This window comes from Petromyzon marinus, chromosome 24 (assembly GCF_048934315.1).
Source record: "Petromyzon marinus isolate PM22_M1 ecotype Great Lakes invasive population chromosome 24, UKy_Petmar_22M1.pri1.0, whole genome shotgun sequence".
NCBI classification, from domain to species: domain Eukaryota; kingdom Metazoa; phylum Chordata; class Hyperoartia; order Petromyzontiformes; family Petromyzontidae; genus Petromyzon; species Petromyzon marinus.
Genome location: NC_133690.1, coordinates 17,689,379 through 17,712,969, shown reverse-complemented (window position 1 = coordinate 17,712,969; position 23,591 = coordinate 17,689,379). Strand labels below are relative to the sequence as shown.

At 51.7% G+C, this 23,591-nt stretch overlaps 1 protein-coding gene across 5 annotated transcripts in view; it reads right to left on the bottom strand.

Annotated features, from left to right (window-relative positions):
* FBXO3 (F-box protein 3) overlaps positions 1-23,591 on the bottom strand; it is a 128,389-nt gene that overhangs the window by 32,921 nt on the left and 71,877 nt on the right. For 4 of the 5 annotated variants that reach the window (XM_076069483.1, XM_076069482.1, XM_032960162.2 and 1 more), the window contains 3 exons: positions 18,750-18,789; positions 16,305-16,389; positions 4,326-4,448 (listed from right to left, as the gene is read on the bottom strand). In XM_076069483.1, coding sequence (XP_075925598.1) covers positions 4,326-4,448; positions 16,305-16,389; positions 18,750-18,789 — 248 coding nt within the window. The remainder of the gene's footprint in view (positions 1-4,325; positions 4,449-16,304; positions 16,390-18,749; positions 18,790-23,591) is intronic. The other variant, XM_076069484.1, reaches the window with a different exon arrangement.

Below are 23,591 nucleotides of genomic sequence, written 5' to 3'. Positions count from 1 at the left end.
ACGGCCATCCGCCGGAGAGGTGTAAACGATCACAGCCAGAGGAGTGTGACGACCCCTACTAACCCTGCGCGCTCGCAACGCGCGCAGACATGCCGTCGCGTGCCGTCGCGTACCGTCGCAACAAACGCGGGCGTGGAACAGTCAGATGGACGGACGGACGGGCAGGGCGACAGAGGAGCGAGTGCACGAGCTGAGACGCGGAGCAGAGGCAGAGCGAGCGAGACGCAGGGATACTGCTGCCGCTGCCGCCCCTCCAAGTGTGTGTGCCGCTGATTAGAGCCGCCTGCTGCTGCCGCTGCTGCTAAAAGCGAGTACCCATAATATAGCGAGGGCACACAGGGAGAGCCAGAAGTGCAGCGCCCGTTGCCAATAATCACATGCGTGCGTGTCGTTAGAAAGGCAGCTCAGCCCGCCTCTGGCGAGATGCAATCTGAAAAAATCGCAGCGGAGAGAGAGAGAGAAAGGTGAAAACGCAGACTCTGGAGCTTTTTTTTTACTTACACACGGCCAGTAACGCGTCACGAAAACACATTTGCGCGCGTTCCGCGCGTTTCATCTCCATTCTTTCCTTTTTAAAGACGGCAAATAGGCTGCTCCAAGTGTCCTTTCATACGGCGCGGCAGGCGTTTTGGACATATCGGTGGCAGCTTTAAATTTTTAATACATCACCCGGGTCCCCCTTTTATTCGTGGGCGAACCCGCGTGAAGCGAGACTATCAACGCTCGCACGGAAACGCCGCGCGCGGCCGCTTATCGTCCTGCCTTGTTTGGGAGGATGAGGAGGAGGCGACAGTTGTAGGCTGCTTGCGTGAGCAGCAAAACCGCATTTCCTTGCCCGTTATTCGCTACTTTTCCATTTCTCGATTTCCCCACCACTCAAGTCTTGTTTACCGCACGCCGGCGCGAATGCATCAGGGTTATCCCCAAGGTATGGCTGCAATAGCACGAACATGAATAATTCCTGCAAATGTTTACTGGCAGGACGGAATGCACTCCGTCGTGACACATACGCGCACGTTCTCGAAAAAAGTTACTGTGTCACCAGCCTCTACAGAATGCCGTCTTGGCAAGAACCCGTAAAGCGCATGCCGCCAAATTTAAATGGCAAGCGCGGCGTCTTCTCCACACCCCCCCCCCCCCCAAACTTATTGTGAACAGGCGAACAGGTTTTCATTTTTTAAAATGTTTTTCTCGAGGCCCATTCTCTCGGCAGGCACCCGCGTGCCGTGCAGGCATAAGTCAGCTGGCCTCTTTGTCCTCGGGGCCGGGGGGGGGAGGCGATAGGGGGGGAAACCTCTGCGGGAACGGATTCGAATAAGTCGCGCGAACACGACATATGGACGCGCCCTCCCCGCTTCGCTGCGCTTATTGTGCCATCTCTGATTAATGCGGAAAATCCTCCGGCGTTCGTGACAAAGTTATAGACCCGGAGGAGGTCCCACGTGGATTGGCGCTGGTGCGTCGGGCAGGTCGCGTGCGACACCGTTTGGCGCGGTGAAGGCGGGAGAGGGGGTGGCATTTTACAAATTTTGTGAGAGAGTGCCACGGGGAAAAATCTAATTAAGTGTTTTGGCGTTATTTAAAAAAAAGGCAAATTACGAGAGCAAAGGTGGTGCAGCCCTGCAATTTCCTGTCCGCGCCACCGCACCTGGCAGAAGAACCGCAACTAGGGGGAGCACTGGAAGGCATTTTGGCCAAGTCTTTCACAAGGCGGGAAACACCCACACTTTACTCTACCGGAAGCGACCAGCTGATCGACTGACTGTGGTGTGCCCATTGAAACTGCCGGGTGGACAGAGGCAGAGCCATATATAGAAACCCCATGACATTGTTTCCACTGCCGGGCCGGGGACATCAAACCTCAATCCAGTGTGCCTGGTCCAAATTACAAGCCTTTACTGCTGTACGATCAATTATGACTTATCTTTCTTTAAACTAAAGAAACTGTATATCTACAGAGAGAGTGATTTCAAGCGCGTGCTGGTTTCATTGTTGACTGCTCCTTACTAAGTGTTACTTCAAATTTGTTGTTTGCGCAGGAAAACTATTTTACCAAAGGCGTTTCTATTCCTCTTTTTGCAATATTCTATCGAAGCTTATTCCTCCCTCAAGATGTACTATTTTGCAATATATTTCTCTAATTTTAATGTTCACTGTGGTTAAATATTTAATTTATAATGAAGTAATATATTGTACGTTTTCTTAATTGGTTGACTTTTTTCATTGCTGTATTTATTGTATTCAAAATTTTTATGCGACCTGTAGCAAACGTTGTGTTTTTAATTTGACAGTTTTTTGTTTTGTTGATGAAACCCGATTCAAGAGCTTCTTAGCTCACAGGGCGATTCTAAATAAACTGTATAAAACTCATATTCTTGGTTCTTTTGGTAAAGTCACGTAGAAGGGAAACAACAAAATAATAAAAATATAAAGCACCACGGAGAGCGATTTGACAGTTTGTTCAGATGGACGAGTCCATCTATGTTCGGAAAAGCGGAGGGGGGAGACGAAAATAATGTGTGGGGTCTTAAAGCCACCGTAAGCGTGAACAATCAATTAAGACCCGAAATGGTTTATCAAATCCTTCCAATGATTGCTAAGCCAGAATCCATCTTCTCGGTTGAAATTGTCTCTGTGTTTGTATATGTGGATAGCCTCATGAACGAATCCCTCATGGTAGCCAGATGGCTTGCAAATGAACCTCTGTCTTGGAGAAGTCAATGTCATGTGAGCCTACTGAATTATAACAGTGATCTGCCACGGCCGAGGTGTTGGTCCTACCGTGTTTTATGTCTGCTTTGTGTTCACGAATGCGGTCCGAGACATGTCGTTTGGTTTCTCCAATGTAACTACTACCACAGAGGCAACTTAGTTTGTAGACGCCAGGGTACTGTATGTCCGGAATCACATCTTTTACAGACGGAACCAGATCACGGATTTTATGTAATGTGTTGAATCGGACCTGGATCTTGTGTTTATTCAAGGTTTTGGAGATCTTTTTTGTGATAACCCGCAATGTAGGGTAAAGTGATGGTTTTGAAAGGCTCCTCAAGAGGGTCCTTCTTCATGGTTGGAGTGATAGCTTTGCGGATTGTGTAGTCGGAGTAACCATTAGCCTTAAGAGTTTGGTGTACGTGCTTGAGTTCACTGGCTGTGTTCCTGGTCGGATATGCATTGGGCTCTATGGTGCAGAGTCTTGATGAGGGAATTCTTCTGGGATGGATGGTGGTGGGAATCCGGTTTCAGGTAAGCATCTGTATGGGTAACTTTCCTGCAGACAGAGTGGCTCATTGAACCATCAGGTCTCTTTAAAAAATAACCGCCACTTTTTTCAAATTTTCTTGCTGTGGTTTTCACACCTGATGATGATTGCTTGTGTTGCATTCGAAACGTCGTGATAATTTTATTGTTTTATATTTTTAGTATTTTGTTGTTTCCCTTCTACGTGACTTTACCGAAAGAACCAAGAATATGAATCCCTGCAGTCACGAAAGCTTTAAATCAAAATTGTATAAAACTCATCGCGGGCCTCTGACCTCATAAGCACAGACTCCTCACAGAAGCAACAAAAAACGGATGTACATATGCTGAACTTCTTTCACACCGTACGTAGCCACCCGTGCTAATCGTCGAGATGGGGGGGAAGGACAACAAACTAATCACACAAAAAGCAGTTCTAAAGAAATTAGTTTTCAATCTAGACAATTTAAAAGTGCATAGCTCCAGTGACTTTAAAATATCAGAAGGAAGAGTGTTCCAGACGGCCGCAGAAGCGCATCTGAAAGCGCCGCACGATGATGCGGTGACCACCGTCTTTGTTCCATGGCTAGCCAAAAGCTGCCACTGCCGCTGCGAGGATGACCGGAGTATCGCGTGATTGTGGTTTACGCTCCTTGACGAGATCAGAGAGGAAAAAAAACAGATGACGCATTCTGTGTCTTCACTGCTGCTGTCCGTAGGCGAACGATAAAATACATCGTTCTGGCCGAATTCAGCCACGTTCCGTATGATCCATCCCTTATATGATCCATGCCCTATCCGTATGATCCATTCCTCATATGACCTATGCCTAAACCGCGTGACCCCTACCCACCCCATGTACAATGCCTAATTGTGAGCTGACGACACGTTCATGAGTGTACGTACAAGTGTGTACACACCGCCCTCTATGTTACATTTTCAAACGCAAGACAACGAACAAAACAAGACAAAACCGCGCGAATGCAGGAATAATCATGTATCGTCGAGGTGTGTGTGTGTGTGTTTTTGCATTATTTGACAGAATGCACGCGGGGGGCATGGGGGGAGAGGGTGGGGGACGTCACCTTATTCTGTAGGTGAAGAAGTAGTGAGGAGGATTCACCGAACTGAATTCTGGGAGGAAGGAGGTTACCACGGAGACAGTGATGTCACCGGTTTGTGCGACACAGTCCTTGTCACACGTGTACCTGACAAACACATGGCGGGAGAGAGAGATAAAGAAAGCAGTAATTGGAGCACACGCTGGAAACAAATATATAATTTATTTTTAATTGGTAACTAAACATGGCTGTTAATTTTTCGTGACATGCCACATAGCTGCCAATTGCTTCCGAGATATTTCAGAAAATATACACTCGTGGGCGTGTGTGTGTATGAACGTGGGGAGCAGTAGTGCAGTGCTTAGCACGCTGCGCTACAAACCCAGTGACACCAGTTCAATTCCAGGCCATGGTTAACATTCATGGTAAGTGCTATATTAATCAGACTTCAAACACTCCACCACCCCCACCCTCCCTCCCCCAGGTCAACTCAGTCTTAATATGTACCTGGCGCAATGGTCAGGCAATGTGCTTCACCAAAATAATGGCGCAGTCAGAATTATTGCAGTATGCTATGTGTATAAGACAGATTCCCGTGTAGCCTACACAAGCCAGTTGAGGAAAGTGCTGCTCGCGAGCATATGAAGGCCTTGACAGCTCATGAAGGGGTGGGTGGACAGCACCACGCTCGGCTGCCTTCGTCTCCTGAGTGGCGATGTTTACACGCCGCACCAGGTACACATTTGAGGCCGAATCGACCTAGGGGCGGCCACAGGACCAGATCAGACAATCTTCACTGGTTTTGGCAGTCGTGAACGGGAATTGAACTCAGGTTGCCGGGATCGTAGCGTAGCACGCTGACCGCTACACTACCGCTCACACACTGTGTATAAACAAGCGCAAACACAGACACACACGTGCATTATTTTAAGCACACACGCAATTAAAATCGAGAAAAATAATTACACTGATTCCTACTTTGATAATGTTAAGTGATGCATCCGAACCTTATTAAAAGTTAATGTTTGTGCATTGAATCTTTGCTTGTGTTTGACAATCCTTATAATGTGGGAGTGTGATTTCTCATTAGTCGAAATGAGTCACCCCAATAATTAACTGCTGGATTAACCCACCACACGTGCTGGCAGGCCACACTGCTCCACCCAACCATTCCTTCGGAAACCAAAACGCTGGCTGAGCGGGGTGCGACGGGGTGGGGGTGGGGCAGGAGGTGGGAGTGCGCACGATGAACGTTTCAATTCGGGATCCGTCGCGTCGTTTGTGTGCCCGGTCGCCGGTGCTACGAGGTGAAACCGTCGTGCGGAAAGAGAAGAAAAAAAAACTTACTCTGACGGAGACCGCCCCGGTGCCACGCGCACAAAGCCCGGGTCCCAACGGCTCAACGTCACGCGACGCCACGTTGGGCGAGTCGCGAATTAAACAGGTTAACCACACACACACACACACTTCTGTGTGTTCAGTGACAGACCCTCGGTCCATTTTCTATTGCGATATGGCGGCGCACAACACGTGCGAATGTTTCTCCGAATCCCCGAGTGTGAAATTCATTACGGAGCGGTCAAATCAACTGACAAACACGTAATTGCATTTCCGCTTAAATACAAAGTACACAATGTTCTTCGCGTGCGATGGCAAGGAGCGAGAAGAGTTAAGAGAAATACTTTTATCTTAACTAATGAAAGGCTTTCCGTAACTCAAACATGACTCAGTACAAACTGTTAATGAAAAGGAAAACCAAGGCTTACATTCGTAATTGTGTCCTCACTGAGCACCGTTGCTTTGTTTAAGTACATTTTAAAACTGTTAAATTTTTCAGACGAGCAATTCTTTCCTTGGATGCATTTAATTTTTTCTGGGATTGTGCTCAAAGAAAGTTGGGCTGCGGGGGGGGGGGGTGGTGGGGGCAGGGGTGGGTGGCTGGGGGATAGAATCGCGGTGGTTGTTGGCAGACGAAGTTTTGTGGGTTTTTCATTTCCAGCCGTGGCCCGGGAGGGACAGGCGTAGAAACTTGGCCAAAAAAAGGTGGCGGAAAGTGCTGGCGGGCGACGGGGGCGGCAGCGGGGGCACAGGAGAGGGGGGGGTGCAGGAGGGGGAAGGGAGGGGGGAGAGTGGGCCGCTGAGAATATCTGCGGAGAAGGGCCGACATCACACGCTCACGCTTGACCGGACGGAGGGCTCAGAGGCAGCTCCGCTCTGTGGCAGAGTAATCTCATTTTAATTAGGTTCATGTGCGCCGAGATGCTGCTAACACGCAAAAGCTTTTAAAACAAGCAGACTTTTTTGGGTAAATTCTGCTTTATATATTTATTTGTTTCACCACCATTTTCTTTTTCTTCTTCCCCCTTTTCGTAATTTTGCGCACCGCTGTAAAAAAAAAAAGCGCGACGAAAAATAACTTCCCATTTACCGGGGACAAAAACAAATTCTAACAACAACAACAACGATGACGACGACGACGACGAACGACGACGTGGGTGTAACGTGGCCGAGATGGCACGGCGCTTCTACGAAGGCTTCATCTCTCGCGCCGTTTTTGACGCCGGGCGGAGTTAGAAAAAAAACGCGGATGTGGATTTTTCGCGGCAGCGGCGAGAGCGCACGTGGCGTGACTGCCGAGGCGGCCTTGTAATTGTTGATAAAGCCGGAGCCATTCCAAAGCCGACGAGACAGGCAATCCTGCAGCACTAACACAACGCGTAACGGTGCACGGTTGCCATCTGTCCGTATCCATTTGAACAAACAGATATGCAGCAGCGGTAAGTTAAAGGTAAGTGATACGACTCCGAACCAACAAAAAAAACGCAATCGCCATTGATCAGAAGAAAACAATTAACTCGCGAAGGTGCGGTATAGATCTACAAAGTAACGCTAAAATAATTAGGCGGGTCGGAAACCAAACAGGCCGCGCGTTTAAATGACCAATCGCCAAATAGATCATTCGCGAGCAAAAAAAAGACAAACAGCATTAATACGGGGAAGAGGGTCACGCCTGAAATGACTTTGGGCCAGAGGCTAACGAGATTTGCGGTAACGATACGGTCGCAGTCGGAAACAACGCAATCTACTCTCTCCATTCCGCGCGACGTGTATCCGCGGCGCGCGACTCGTTTATATGCGACATGTGCTCGCTCACACCCGGGGGGCGGGGGGACGCCTGGGCTTCTCCCTCCGATTCTTCGCTGACTTCTCATTCAGCCGGCTTCTCGGCTTCGGCCGACACCTCCGCCAAAAAACACCGAAGTTTTCTGCAGCTTCTTGTTGTTGTTGTTGCTGCTGTAGTTGTCGTCGTTATTGGTGTCACTGCTGTTTTGTTAGTGTTCACCCGCGCTCTCTCTCTCTCTGCCCGCTTACGCACCGAGTTGTTCTTGCCTAATGTGTGACCGGACCCTCGGGAGTCGGGGAAAAAGCCGGAGGGGTGGTTTTTTCCACAAGTGACACCCAACCGCAGGAGGAGCGGGGTAGGGGAGTTGCCACCGCTCGTAGATTTATCCCCGCGACGCTCGCGCGAGATTTATCGCGGTTCGCGGACGGTCGCTCCGAGCACGGTGACACCCGGAGCAACTCTGCTCGTTGCCGAATCGGCATGCGACGAGCGCAAGCGTCCGAGACCGAGAGAGGGGAGTGGAGTCACCGGCTGCACAGACACGGGCGGTCGCGTTGTGCCGAGTGGCGTGCACATCACACACACAATGGTGTGCCACTTCTGACCGCATAGCCGCTTGTAGGTGCATTCTAACCTCATAATAGAGCAAATTTTGGGTTCAAAAAGGTCAGCAGAGTGAACGGCGCGAAATCGCGCAAACAGGGCACGTGCAGAGCAACGAGAACCTGTAGACGGTGACGTTGTGGGCCGTGGTACTTCTTCGTGGTAATTCTTCGCGGCACATGAGTGGGTTTGTGAACATGTTTGTGAGTAGTATTGTGGTAAAAAAAAAATTCCACCATACTAATACGGAGCTCTCCGTCGATCCGCATGCCATGCCAGTCACGGGGGTTGCTTGACCATACTTCACCGCGCTGATCAGCGGGGCGCCAGGATGGGTTTGTGTACGAGTAAGCAGTGGTCGGAAATCGAACCCAGCTTGCCGGACTTACGAGGGCAATGTACGAACCAACAAGGCCCACACCCCCCTCTCCCCTCCAACCTACCCCACCCCACCCACCTCTCCCGTACACATACTAGAACACACGTTCGCTCACCAACCAGTAAAGCCCACGAAGTCGCGGAGAACCTCTGCTTCATTTCACACCTCGTCAGACGCTAATGATCTGCAGTCAGGTTTCGACTTCACACAAGGCAACGGCTCATTTCACTTAACGGTGGGCACTGCCCCGGTCACTTGTTTAATTTTCTTTCCCTACGCCGCATTTCTCCGCTCAGGTTTGAATTTAAAACGGGCTTCCGTAAAACAAAAAAAAAACGTTTACGTTCGTAGATTTAAAAAAAAGGAAACAAAAGTGTTACCCGTTGGAGCAGCACGGGGGGGGGCGGCAGCAGCGGCGGAGTCGGGCAGCGGCCAAGGTGGCGGCTCAATGAGCGGGGGAAAGGGACGGATGCCAAGACCAAACTAAACTAATCTATGACTATAAACAATATTTATTTTATCAGGTCGAGGCCCACCGAGCTATATAGCTGCTTTTTCAGAAGCGACCTGGCCATCGCAGGTGACAGCTCGACGAGGCAGAAGGCTATCATCGTCATAATCGTGTGGAAATGTAAAGCCGCCAAATACTCTAAACGCGTGGCGATGTTGATTCTAAATGTGGAGGGGAAAAACCGGAGGGCCCGGTGAAAATTCCACGTGACCGCGGGGAGAGAGAGAGAGAGAGACACGCAAATTCCAAATATCCAGCAGGAGTCAGGGTCGAAATTTAACTCACAACCTCTTGTATACCAGGCGAGGGAGGTAATTTCTCGCCACCGCAGACATAAATTGACATATAGGGCGACCCGATGCCTCTCCATACATTACCCTGCATTGGACACGTGACTGAAAGTGGCCATACGAAAGTGGAAACACAGGAGCAGGTGGAAAAATCGCTATAGAAACACATTGACGGACACATGGGTAAGGGGGTTTTGATGGGCGGACAAACAGCCGCGGTTGACTATCAAAGCTGGGCCTGACCGGCATAGTGGACAACCGTAGAGTCGCACTGTTTGATGTTCACCGTGCAGATGGGGCGGATCAGTTTGGCTCGTTTTCTGGGAGCTGGGCGAATCGTCTGTTGCGTCGCAGAGAGATGGCGACGGCTGGGTTGTGGCTTTCATCCAGCAGTGGATTATTGATCGTGGCTGACGACGAGGACGATGAGGTTTACACGGAGGAGCCAACGCAAGGCACGTCGGCTGCGCACACGCGCGGTCGCTTGCAGCGCAGCTGGGCTCGCGTCCATCTCCGCGACGAACCAATAAAAGGGAACAAGAAACCGATGTCGCGTAATTTGCGGAGGGGGAGGAGGGCCCAGATTAAAGAAATACATTTTGCGTGGGCTGAGAGGCGGAGGGAACGGCAATTAAATGGGCGCAGGTTTGACTCGAATTTGCAGTCAACGTTGTTCCGTGGCACGAGACGCGTTTCGTAAATAAACGGATTTACTCGTGAACGTTGGCCCCCTCGCAGCGGCATGTGGGAGTGGGGGTGTATGGGGGGGGGTGCTTTAATCAGCACCGCTGCCCTTGTTCCGCCGTGACAACGCAATCGCATTTCCAAGTCGAAAAACTATAAAAACTAAACGGATAAAAACGGCCACTCGTCTTATAAAACCCTAAGAGATTTCCGCAGACAAATTCGGAGAAATGAAAGCATCTCCCCCCCCCCTGTTATGATTTTTTTGGTATCTTTTTTCACCTCTCCCATCTGTTTTTAAAGAAAGGAGATTGGCTTGGCACGAGCATTAATAACATTCTGCTTTGCAGAAGAAATAAAACGAAAAAAAACGAGAGACGGCAATTTCGCCTTTCGGCAAACATTAAAAGAGCAAGTCAAAAGAATCCACGAAAAGCAATTCACGTGTGATGGTTGCAAGCTGGATCTAAATTCGCATCAAGGTAAGCTGTACACGTTGTACCTTTCATCGGCTTTCGCATGCGTCGTACGTTTCTCCCTCCACAGCTCACTTGGCCCCGGCGCGAACACGCGCCTCCTCGCGAGGGTGCTGAACGCGCGCTGCCGCGGTCGCACGCGCGCGTGGCGAGCAACGCCGTTCGCTCGGCCGCGCCGACGAAGGCAAAATCTCAGCGGGGCACCCGCAGCGGCTGCCCGCCGGTACGATGCCGGCGTAACGGGCTCCCCCCACCACCTGCCCCGTCGCTGACTTGCCCACTGAGTTGCGAACCTGTGGATCGGTGGAGGATGCAAAATCTTGATATTCCAATCTCGAAACAACCGTGAAAAAAATCTACCCCAGGAGTTCCCCTCTCCACCCCTTACATCCTACGGTCCCGGCCAGCGATGGGAAACCTACGCCCCGTGGAGGCTCCCCCCCCCCCCTCGTGGTGTGCTGGTCTAGGTGTCTCGAGGGTGATGCGTGGGGGTCACGGCGTCAATCTTGTGGCCCACTCCTGTGGCCCACTAACTCGTCTGTGTCGCCCATCGTTGCTGCAGACCAACGTTTCTCTCAATTCGGTCCGTCTACTGCCATTCCACCAATCCACCTCTTGCGAGGGACCGTTCTCTACTGCGCGCTCCTTCCACGTGGCAGTGCAAGACCACCGATGGTCATTTGTTCGCTCTCCTCCACTCGCTTCACATTTGACACATCTCCCATACTCTTTTGACCTGGCTCAATCCACGTCACCTCCTCTTATCTTTGACGACGCCGACAGCGCCATTTGGTTCTGGCCGCTTAACGCTCTGGGGCCTCTCCGCCCGTGCTCAGCAGCTGCGTTTAAACAGAAGTCTGCGTCTTTATGGCTTTGTACCAAAGATTCCGGCTGGCCAGGCTGTCTTGTCACGGTCTCAATTCTTAGTTGATGTGGTCTCGACAATCCCAGGCTCCTTCGACCATCTGGTTAATTTCTGATCGCGTCCGACATCGAGCGTCTGGAGGCTTTCTGTACGCGCTGCCAACGGCGGCATCCTTGGCAGATCAGGTGGTCTGGCTTCAAAAGAAACGTCACCGCACCGGTCTCGCCAACACAGAGGGGAGGTTTCATGCGACACTGCCGTCAGGGCCTGTGTTCAGGTGCGTGTAGCAGCTCGTCTTCAACAACCGGACGTTCCGGCTTGCCTTGCCCGGGAGGTCGAGCGTCCGTGGGGCCCCACCGCGCAACGGGACGCCCAAGATCGACCCGGCGCCGCTCTCGGGATCGTCGTCGTCGCGCTCGGTGATGGAATGCGGGCACGAAGCCGATATCCAGGAGGCCCGGCTTGGCGGCGACAGATCGCGATGACACCCAGAGGAACATTCAATGCTACGAAGATGCCTACCCCCCCTCCCCCCCCCCCCCCCCGAGGGATTTTGCTGGCAGTGTGGTGCATGGCCACGCATGGAACACGGCCTCACAACCGTCGCCCAACAACGCTGTCCGCTGGACAGGTTGGTCCCTTCACCTGATGAAGGCCGCTTGTGTTGTGGCCGAAACGTCGTGATTTTTGTTGTTTAAATTTTTTACCTACGTGACTTTACCGAATAGAACCAAAGAGTATGGATCCTTGCAGTCACGAAAGCTTCAAATCTAGAAAAGACGACATCTTGTGATGCGTACGGCAAGTTAACGTCTGTTTCTGGGATGGCAGGCCAGCATCAGTGGCCCACGTGGTGAAGTATGGTCATGACAAACATGGCACGGGAGAGGCCTTCATCCAGCAGTGGATTGACGAAGGGATGTAGGCTAAAGCGAGTGTAGCAACGCAAGATAATTTAACACAAAAAAATTGTGGTTTTCTGCTCAAACGAGTGTAGGGAGGTATCCCGTCTCCTGTCTGCAGCCTCCACATTGCTATGACGGCAGCAAGTCCATCCACAGGACAACCATAGCCGGCTTCTCACAAAGGGCGGGTCGATCTTCGCATTGTCTCGAGAGCGTGGGATGACGACTGGCCGAGTCGAAACCCCGACCGGGATTCGAACGCGCAGCCCTCCTGATCGCGGGCTGCGCAAACTCTAACCGCTGTCCGCAGCCTGGGCCGGATGAGAGTTTTGCCCGACGCTGAAAAGAAAGCTCCCGTGACCGAGTCGCCCTTATTAGGGGGTAACACCGATAAAAAAAACAACCTGACCCTCCCTTCACGGTTCGTGATGAATGAAAGGGTTAAGTGTATTTTCTTGCTGCTAGCCGAGGGGTAGGGGGGGGGGCTAAATCCAAATCCACATACTTAAGCGGAGGAATATCCATGCCCACGTTCCACGGATAAAACTGTTATTGCCTTGCTCTATTCTGCATACGACTGACAAAAATGGACCAGATTAAAAGATTGCATCGGCGATATCCTCGGTAGGACAGGCCATCCAAATGGCCCATTATAAAACCCCGCGCGCCCAACGCAGCCCCAAGCTGTCACCTCTCTAAAGCCTCTTTGCGTTTAATGCCTAAAACAAACTCGACTTTCTTTTCTCCCCTCCTCCTCTTTGTGTCATCACAGCGAACATAACTGGATACAGCGAGTCATACGTGACCGAGCAGCTGCTACAGAGGGGGTTGACGGTTAGCGCACCGGGCTTTCGACTTTCGAGCCGGCTCGATCCCATCTCATCCGAGTGGCAGTTTGAGATGGCAACACGAGTTTCCTCGAATCCGCCAACTGCCCCGCCTCTGTCCACCCGGCAGTAGAAATGGGTTCACACCACAGTAGTACGGTAAAGCGTGGGTATACTCCCGCCTCTCCCAACACTTGGGCTCAGCGCGGAAGAGTAGGCCAAACACACCGAAGAGCTTCCTTCCAGCGGATGTGGCGCGAGCGGAGCGATTGCGGGGTGGCTGCGCCTTTATCTCTTCAAGTGGATGACGAGGGACCTTGCCGTGGAGCTATCGCACGTGAGCAGCAACGTTTTTAATTCGTGGCAGAGAGGGGGGGACTCGGGCTCGCCCCTCTGAACCACCCTGTAAGCAGCTGGATTAGATTTCCATGTAAATGAGCAGGGCAGAGTAATCGGAGAGAGGGCCACCGCATCGTCACAGGTGGGGCGCCAACACCCCCCATTTCCCCCACGCGCCACCCCCCTCAACACAACCCCCCCGATGGCACCGCCCCCACCCCCCCGCGACACGGCAATTTGTCCCTTCGCTGCAACCGCACTCGGACGGAACTCGCCAAGGTTGGAGGAGACCTTTGCGATAAACGTCTACAAAGGTTACACATCAATTCGAGACAGCCCCCCCACCTCCGACACGGCGCCCCCCCCCCCGCCCCCCCCCAATTTACCACCACCGACCGGTGAAATCCGCCGCTGCTGAGATGCACGCCGGCGACCGGGGCCCCTGTGTATGAATTCACCGGCGTGAGTGGGGCTGCTCCTGATCGACTCGCGCGCCTCTGCTTTATGAATCGTGACGACAAAGCGCGTAATTTTCACCGCGAAAAACACCGAGCGTAATTGCGGCACCTCACCCCCCCTTCCAGGCAGCAGGGCCCCATAAATCACGGGCGTCACAGCGCGTCGCACCGGGGCGCGGGCACGCACGCGAGAGAGACGCGCGATGGCCGACCCGCCACTCGCTAGCGGTGCCGCATCTCCGCGGGTAACCAAGCGGCCCGCAGCGTGAATCCCGTCTAAAGCCAAGCTCAGCCGAGAGCTTTAGCGACGGGACGGGGGGGTCACGAGGTCACCGCGGGGCAACCTCCATCGCTACAGCTCCCCGGGCGGGTTGTCGAGGGCCGTACCGCATTGTGGTTCGCCGCGACGTCCGACGTTTCGCCCCACGTGCCTTTACCTCTTCAGGTGGCTGACGAGAGCCCCACGTGCCGGGAGCTTCTGGAGAAACTCAATTGGGCAGCTCGCAGTCTCCCAATGCAGCTGCTGTCGGCGTTTCACGCTCTGGGTGCTGATCGCGGCTCTGCCCTTTTGACGTCGGAAGAAAGCTCACCCCGCACCAGCGAGTTTGAGCATTTTCGCGATCCACCAACCCTGACGCCTTCAAAACTCCAATCTCCACCGCCGCTCTGTGCAGGCCTTCGCGCACGACTTGAGCCGGAACGCAGATGTGGACGTGTGGGCGCTAATAATATGAACTATAAACTATTTTGTATTTTACCAGGTAAGTCCCACTGGGCTATATAGGCCTTTTCAGAAGCGACCTGGCGACAAATGATAGCGCAACGAAGTGGCTTATCGCCATGAGGAAATGTATAGCAGCCAAATACTCTAAACGCACATTTATTCTAAATGTGGAGGCAAAAACTGGACACGGATAAAAATCCATGGGGAGAGACACATACAAACACCAAATATACAGCAGGCGTCACGGGCGGGACCGAACTCACGACTCCCTGCATACCAAGCGAGGGAGTTAGCATCTTGCCACCGCGGCACCCTATCACAACAGCGACTACGTTCACTCAGACTCAACCCTCCCCCGACTCCCCCCCCACCCCCCTCAGCTCCCGCCCTTCATACGCGGACAGCTCCGCAAGTCCACGAGAAACACGCGGGGGAGCGAGTGATTGGTGCGACCGCCCTGCGTGATTCACGCGCGCCCCGGCTCCGCACGTCACAACGCATCGCCGTGTGCTATTTCACGAGGCCGGGTGGCCGGCCGACCGGCCGGCCGGCCCGGGGTGAGCACCACTCGCAGACGCCGCCAACAAATTTCACCGCATAGAATAACCGGGGCCAAAGGGTGGAAAACGAGCAATGGTTTTCAAATGTTTTTTCCTCTCTCCCACAGCGTAGGCTCACGTGAGAGGCATGCGGAATATCCACAACTCACCCGACGTGTGTTCTTTGGATCGTGCCGTGCGATGTCCGACGTTACGTCCCACGTGCCGGGGGAGCTTTTTCGCCAACAAAATTCGCTTAGTCGCGAACGTCTTAAAGACGTTCTGGCGTCCCCCACATGCCCCGGGAGCTTCTTGGGTTCTTGAAGAAGCTCCCAGAGCACGCGGGTGCAAAACGTCGGGCATCGTGCTGAACAACACGCGGCACAAGCTGAGAAAACTGGAGAGGGCTGCGGCAGTTCTGCGGCTGAAAACCCACACGATGGTGTGTGTGTGTGTGTCTGGAATAGTCACTTAATTGGTCACATCAGGAATTCAAATGGCTGTTACATGAATTGGTAATGCCAGGGATCAGCAAGTCTAACTTTTTGATCACGCGTAAGTGAGTTACACAAATTGGCCATTCAATTTTTGATAAAGGGAAAGGTAATAAAAAAAAAGCGTGGAAAAGTGCCCCATAAATCTGGGCCCCCCTCTCTCAGACTGGAAAGCCACAATGGCTGAAATCATCCACCCTTCCCGCCGACAAGAATGCAAATCACCGCACCAAGGCATAATTCGTCAATTTTTTTATGATAAACGGTGAAATTAACTTCCAAAATGGTGAATTGTGGTTTCAAATGTGAGTAGACCGCCCACAGTTTTGCACGAAAAACCCCGGCGGGGCTGTGATCCCCCTCCCCCCCAACCAGACTCCCACCCATCTAGAAATTAACAACTTCACACACCGCTCAATAACTCTGTGGCTTTAAAAGGAAACGTTCTAACAGGCGACGTTTTGGGCAATGTGCCATGAAGAAGTGAAGAAGGTCCATTACCCGAAACATCGCCTCTTTAATGTTTTTCCTGTTAAGGTCACACACACATACACAGGTGGTGTTGTTGACACACAGAACGTGTCGAGCGGTTGCCTTGACTGTGCTTGTCCACCGCTGCCAACGCAGCTGCAGCAGCAGCATCCCCAGAGCAACGCCTCTGGAGAATTGTCACTTTTTTCGAATAAGACTCAGAATTTGTATCCATGCCAGAGGAATCCGATGAGCTACAAAGCTCTTTTTCAGAGATGCCCCCCCCCACCCGCCCGCGCGACCACGGAACTTACTTGTAGATCTCGTTGTTCAGGATGGGGTACTGGCCAGTGACAACGTTGTTCACGTACGAGGTGAACCAGTCGGTGAACGAAGATCCTGAGGCAGACACGAGCGAGAGAGAGAGACAGGCGTGGGAGATTGTCCCCCATCTCCGTCTAGCGTGGGTGTCTGCTCAAATGACCACAGAGGGGCATCGCCGCTCATCTCATCCTCACATTCCTGAGCCAGTGATGTCAATTCCACATTCCTATGACACGGGTCGAGGCTATCTATAGGACAAACACTTCCTACAAAGTCGCACTCGTATCGACTTCGGAGGGATGATAGGCCGAGTAAAACCCCTCTCCCCCAGCCAGGATTTAAACTTGTGACCTTCCGATTGCGAGTCGCTCGCTCTGCCGCTGACGGGATACACAATCTACTTGTAAAGCCCCTTGTCAATCCACTGCTGGATAAGGGCCTGCCCATGCTGTACGGGCGGTGGGAGTTGTTTGACCATACTTCACCGCACTCGTCAGCGCGGGTTGTTGACGGTGGGGAATACTGACGTGGGTACATAGAGGTGCAGTACAGCAGCAGATTTTGCTGCGTTGCCCTCTGCTGCCCACCGCGTATTCCCGAAGCAGCAGCAGCAGCCTATAGCAACCTGTTATACATGGCGGCAATTGCCCGTTCAAGTGCTGTCCAGGCTTCTAACCTGCTTAGCTTACAAGATCTAATGAAATCAGGAGGGCTACGGGTGACTGGGTCAGAGGGATTGAGGCCCGTGGGAGGAATGTAATAATAAAAAAGTCTTAATTTTAAAAATGTACTTTTTTATTTAATTAAGCATTCAATTGATGTAAAACAAAGTTAAACTCCCAGTAATCATTCTGAAAAGAAGTGACCAAAAACACGTCACCATCATATTACGCGAGTGCTGCTTTAGAGAAGAGGAGGGATCTCGGCAGTACTTCCGTGATATCCCCTTCCATGCTATCCATCGTCTTAACGCAGGGCAGCGCTGCACTGCTTCACCGCGACAAATCTAAAACAGATCGCAACGCAGCGTCGACAGCTCAATCGGAATAAACTCACGTGAATATATATTTTTAACATAAAATAAAAAATAAATACCCCGACAGCTCTGCTGCCGTGCATTTCCAACGGAGGCTAGAGATGAACCCAGGGCTTCCCTTAATTCATGGCAGAAACCCTAAGCACCGGTCCCCGGGGTCAGTCTCCCTCGGTGAGCGCAGTCCGATCATTGTCTCGCAAGACGAATCACTTTCCATAAGTAGCTCGTTAGGGCCTGCGCCTGCACCACCGACACCCGACGCGGATTAGAATTTATACCGATAATAAGAAAAGTTTGCTTAAACAAATCGTATCCGCGTCGTGACCAAGCTATCGGCTTACCCGTGCCGCTAATTCCTGCGGCGGAATTACGGCGGGGAACCGCTAAGGATGGATCGGAGTTTTCGAAACTGGTTAGGTTTTACGTCCGTTATAAATATCTATTACCCGCGTATCTACTCCCCGTGCCCGCACTTTTTCCGCAAAGCGAACAACTTGGCACCGCACGCCGCCCACTCCGAGTGGCGTGCTCCGTCGGAGGCTTCCCGGTTTGCGGTGTTATTTATGTGCGGCATTAAACCTCCTCCTGAACTTCCGTGTAATGGAGGAATGGGTGCCATAAAAACTGATAAATTATAAATGCTTCGGTTTTTTAAACTTTAATGCAAAGCTGAAAACGCGCAGCGGGCGGGCGGGCCGGGCGTGCTTTCTCTACACCCGTTGCAAGCCCGCACCGCGGCAACCACCCCGCGGTCACGTTCACGTCGGCCAGCCAGAAACGATGACGAAGAGCGCGGCCAGAAGCCGCTGCGGTCTTCGACGCAATCTGGGGATTTCGGCCCTAATAGACGGCAAAAGTGTGGCCTCCACGTAACGGATTGGTGGACACGGCCTGACGTCCTGCCAGGGCCCCCGAGACGAAGCCGCGAGAGGGCCCCCGGCGCGGCGAGCAACATTCGAATCGTTGGGCTTTCTCAATGGAGGCAGCGATGAAGGTTAACATCATTAACCGGCGATAAAAAAAAGCAAACGGCACAGCTCTCTCGGGAGGCAGACGCTAACACAATATTGTTCCCATAACAACGGCGACGTTACTGCGTACCCCCCCCCCCTCCCCAATTCTTCCTGGCACACGTACGATAATTGGCGATGCCCTTTACGCTAAATCTCCCCTCCCCAGCCCCCCTCCTTAAGAGCACAATAAATGAGGAATGTGCCTGCCGCGCAGATTCTCACCTGCGAGGGAGAGAAGAGAGAGACAGGAAGATAGAAGGGATAAAATAAAAATAAAAGAAACCAGGAAGCTTCAGTTCCCAGTGGGGGGAAAAGGCAAGACAGATGTTGCTTTCTCACCCAACACCCCCCAAACAACACAGCACAGAAGCCCCAACCCATCTTACCCATCAAGAAGAGATCAAAGACTCCATAGTCCGTCTGATCCTGCAGGGGAAAGGGGGGCGGGGGGGTGGGGAGAACGACACAGGAAGAGGCTTTAATTATTACGCACGCTTGCGGAGAGCAATAACGGATGGGCGGCGCGCGCTAAAAACCTCGCGCGACGCGGCGGCTTCGGGGGCCCGACGGCGCCGGAACGATGAAGCCGCAGCACCGTGAAGGAGCGTTGGGGAAAGTTGGGGGGTGGGTTGGAGGGGGACGACTCCAGGAGACGGGGGGGGCGGCTAACGGCGTCTTCCTCCCGGCGGGGCCGTGCGTCAACCGACGAGGCTGATGCACACGCCACGCGCATGCACGCAGAGGCGCGGACAGGAAGAGCGACGCGCAAAAGACGGCGCACAACAACAACGGCAGACGCAGCGACAACAACAACAACGGAATGTGAAATAAAAAAAACCCCAAAAAATCCCTGGGTTCCAAATCATCGGCATGTGAAATATATCGGATATGAAATATTTATTGAGAATTTGAATATCAAATAAGGCAAGTGTATATTTTGTTTTGAAGATTTCGTATACTGAGCTTCTCTGTTAATTTGCTCCCTAGTGTTTGAGTGAAGGCTCCCAAAGGGGCACAAAATGGTTCATTCCACTTTAATTTATCTCCCGAAATCATATCAATTATCCTCAGCGGGATCCGTATCGCAGTCACATCACATCACTTTCAGACGTCCAATATATACGGCATTCCACATCAGTGATTTTTTTTTGCAGGCTTAGAGCTTAACATTAATTCAAGCTCTCTCTCTTTCTCCCAGACTCAACAGAAGCCACAGTCATTTTGCCCCGGTCTCGGGTGAAATCAGAAAATCCTACAGTGAATATCTTTAACCGTGGCGAATGCAATGAAGCAGCCTAATCAACTCTTAAACTTAAGCATTTTTAGAATGAAAGTGTGGAATTTTAAATTCGGCTCCGTGACAGGCCCGCAGCATTAACGCACTGCAGATAATCCCGACTCCCGTACACAAGAAGAAATCATTAAAGGGACGCCGTAATTGCCAGCGTGCTTTTCAATATCACCCAGCCCAGCAAGCGGTCTCATCGTTCAGAATCGTACGAAGATAGCGCACAACTCTACGGGACCCCTCCGTCGTGTGACAGCGAACCGTCATAGGGAAAAAAAATACGCGAGCGACGCCGCCATCGCGTGCCCGGCCGGTGCGCACGAAGCGCCGGGGTTCAATCCCTGCTCGCGATCGCTCTGCGACGCAAGCCGAACAAGACCGCCCGCTTTGGAAATTATTCACGGGCGCGGCGCCGTTCCGTCGATGCCACCCCGTTGGAATTTGCAAACAGTGGAAACGGACAATAAAGTATATATAGAAAAATCACCCGCTGGCATTGCGCACGTTCTGAGGATTGCTTGCATTGAGGCACCACGACCACGAGGATTATTGACGATAACCAGCCTCGATAAATATCTGTCCGTAGGAAGAAGCTAAACGTGTACGATTTCGTACACCATCCGGAGCACAGGTTGACAGCGTTAACGCATTAGCTCTGCCAGTCTGTCTGTCTGTAATGGGGGCAGAGGGGGCAGGAGGAAGAAGGGGTACGATCATCCAACTACATATTCTTGGTTCTTTTGGTGACTTTATCGAAAGAACCAAGAATATGAATCACTGCAGTCACGAAAGCTTTAAATCAAAACATCCAACTACATTTTAGCGGTGAGTGCTGCTAAAATGTAGTGCTGCTAAAATGTAGCAGCACTCGCTGGGGAGAGGGGGGGGGGGGACTTAACGAAGAGCTGAACAGCTACCATAAACTAACAGGGTTGCCCACCAAGAATATGGCGATAAAAAACTGCACTAAAAGATTATTTGTCTTGTCCGCAAGAGCGATGACGAAGACGACAACCATCGCACATGGCGCGTGACCTCACTTCCTCCAGCGGCTTGAAACCTTACAGATTATCATCGCTAATTAAATACTGCGCTAATTAAATATGGGGGGGGGAGCAGTGTGGGCGGGAGAAATGTCATTTTTGGAAAGGGGTTACAGAAGCCGTTGCATATGCGTGACTATTTCTTTCTTGTTTAATGTAACCCAACCGTAAAAGAGATAACTGCTGCCGCTCAGTCGCCAGGCTGTTGAGGATAATTACCCGACATGTAAAACCGTCTCCGACGATATAATCTACTCGGCTACAGGCAATTTTCGAAACTCCCTAAAATAACCCCGTAATGTTACGGGACAACTGTATATTGCCAGCTTTCAGCAGTGATTAAATGTTTCCGGACAAAAGCCAGCACACGTTCAGCGACGTGGCAGCGATTCATTGCGGGAATCATCAGAATTTCCTGCCATAAAGAGATAACAGCGCCGCGGCGTAATTAAAAAGGTGCCGCCCGGAGGGAAAAAAAAATACAAACGGCAATCCGGGTGAGCGTTTTGGCGGTTGGGCTTAACCGTGACGATTTGGTGTCGGCGTTATTAATAGGGACGGGTCGTCCGCTCGATCATTTTCATCACCGTCCCCCGGCGCACGGCCAATTGCATCGCGTCGTGCCCAGCTAAGCCACAACTGGCGGTGGCAGCCAACGCCGAGCCGCTGTGTTTTTTTTTTAGCTCGACGCTCGGTGAGTTATAGGTGAATGAGTTAACGGGGCACTGGTTCAGTCTAATACTCCGACGCGTCACGCTAAATTTGGCGCGAGATAAACGGCAGATTTGGAATGCGCTGGCTGCTGTTAGGGGAAGCAAGAAAAGAGAGATGGTGGTGGTGGTGGGGGCGTGGTGGGGGGGGGGATGGTGGGGGGGGGGGGTGGTGGGGGGGGGGCCTTGGCAGGGGGCGGGGGGGGAGGGAGATTATGGATGGGTATAATCAAACACGAGTGATGGAGAAGTTTGTATTTTCTCTAAATCCACACAAGCAGCGCACAACATGTGCAGCCATGAATTACGTAGGGCAAATAAAACCATCACGAACACGCCATCGTCGGGAAACACTGGAGCCACTCCAAATGTCATCGTAAATGGCTTACCAATTCAATGGTGGCTTCACTCTTGTCTGGGCCACGAGGATTATGTCTGTAAATGCAGAGTACTTAACAAAAATTAATCCGTGCGTGCACGCTGCGCTCTGCAAGTGCGCAGCGTGCACGTGTGTTTGTGAATATATCATGGCAACCGGTGGGCTGGGGCAGCGGCGAATGCACCGCAGTACGACGCCAGTGACCTGGTAATGGACATAGGCAGTGAGCGGAATCTCAACAGCTCGTCGGCCTCCCCTAGGCCATACTCCGCCTGAAATGATTGTGTGGTGCGGTATATAAAACATTAAGCACCGGTGCAGACAGAGGCAGCTGTCCATGGTGCTGACCACACCGCTCCCCTGCCACCCCCCACTGCGGTATGCCGGACGTTAATAGGCGCTCACTAACAGCGCTTGCTCCACCAGTCTGTAAGAATACTCTTAGGGGTGTGGGGGCGGGGAAGGGGGGCCAGGGGTGAAATATTTGTCTTTGCTTACAGGCGCCGCGTTTTTCTTCTCCCAGCGTAAGCGAATAAATCACTCCAATTAAATTTTCATCGACTTGGTTAACTTTTATTTAAGCCATTACTTTCCGTTATTAACTGCCATCTGTATTTACAAATTACGCGGCGGAATCCGTGAGAAAAATTAATTATGGACGAGTCGAAGCAACGGCCGTTGGCGGTGCGGCGTTTGGGAGCGACGGCTGGGCGGCCCACACGGCAATTGGAACGACGCTGCGGGGGTGAAGCGGGATCAGCCAGCACCTGTCAAGAAGGTCTCCTCATCTCCACCTCCACCACCATCATCCTCACCAAAGCCTTACAGGTAAAGCAATTAAGACTTACTCCTGTTGTTAATAGGTTAAGGCAAAACGTTATTTTGTCCACGGAGCAGTTGCGTAAGTGGTTTCCGTGCCATCGCGCCTAGTCTGTAAAAGAAAACGCCTTATTACGGATGACCTCTTGCGGGGACTTGTGTTATAATGGCATTATGATATTTCCCGCAAGCTGTCAATCAGTGGGAGGCCCAATGGACTCAATTACTTTGACGCGTCACTTGGTGATACAGGGGCAAAGTTCCATAATATTCCTCAACAAAAACTGGGAGAGCACATGCCTCAATTTTATTAAAATGTCTCCTCAATTGAAATCTCTCGAACATTTTACAAAGGTTAACCCCTTTTCAGCTGCTTAACTTTACTTCTGGAAAAGTGCCGCAATTTTAAACTTTTCAATCAATATGCAGCATCCTTTTAAAATGGCAAACACAATTTTACCGCGATATCGATCAGAAGATTTATCCTCTTTTTATTTTCGATCTGTCCATATTTTTTTTTAAAGGAAACTGAAATATCAAGATGTGCTGCTATTTGAAAAAAAAAAAGCATTGACGATCCTAAAAAAAGCAACAACGCCTCAATGTGCCAGCAGCGGCAAGCCACGGCCTACAAGGCAGTAATTGGGCACGGCAATGTACGGCCGGGTTTCCAGCAATCATTCAAGCCTGCCTCCGCAAAAGGCTATGGGTTCAAATGTGCCAGTCATTTCCATCTCCCTCCACCCCACCACCCCCAACCACCCTCCCTGCTGCTTCACCCCCCACCCCACCCCCCAGCTCCCCCCCTGTGTAATCCCATGTTAGGTTTTCATTAGAGCGGCTGTGGAGGAGCAGACAGTGTCGACTGTCAGACGATTAGAAATTAGCTCAACCCTTGGCGGATTTGGGCGCTGGTAATTAACCTGAGAGTCTGCGACACGGCTTTCACTTCCTCCGGCAGGCGACACCACCACCACCACCCGCCAATC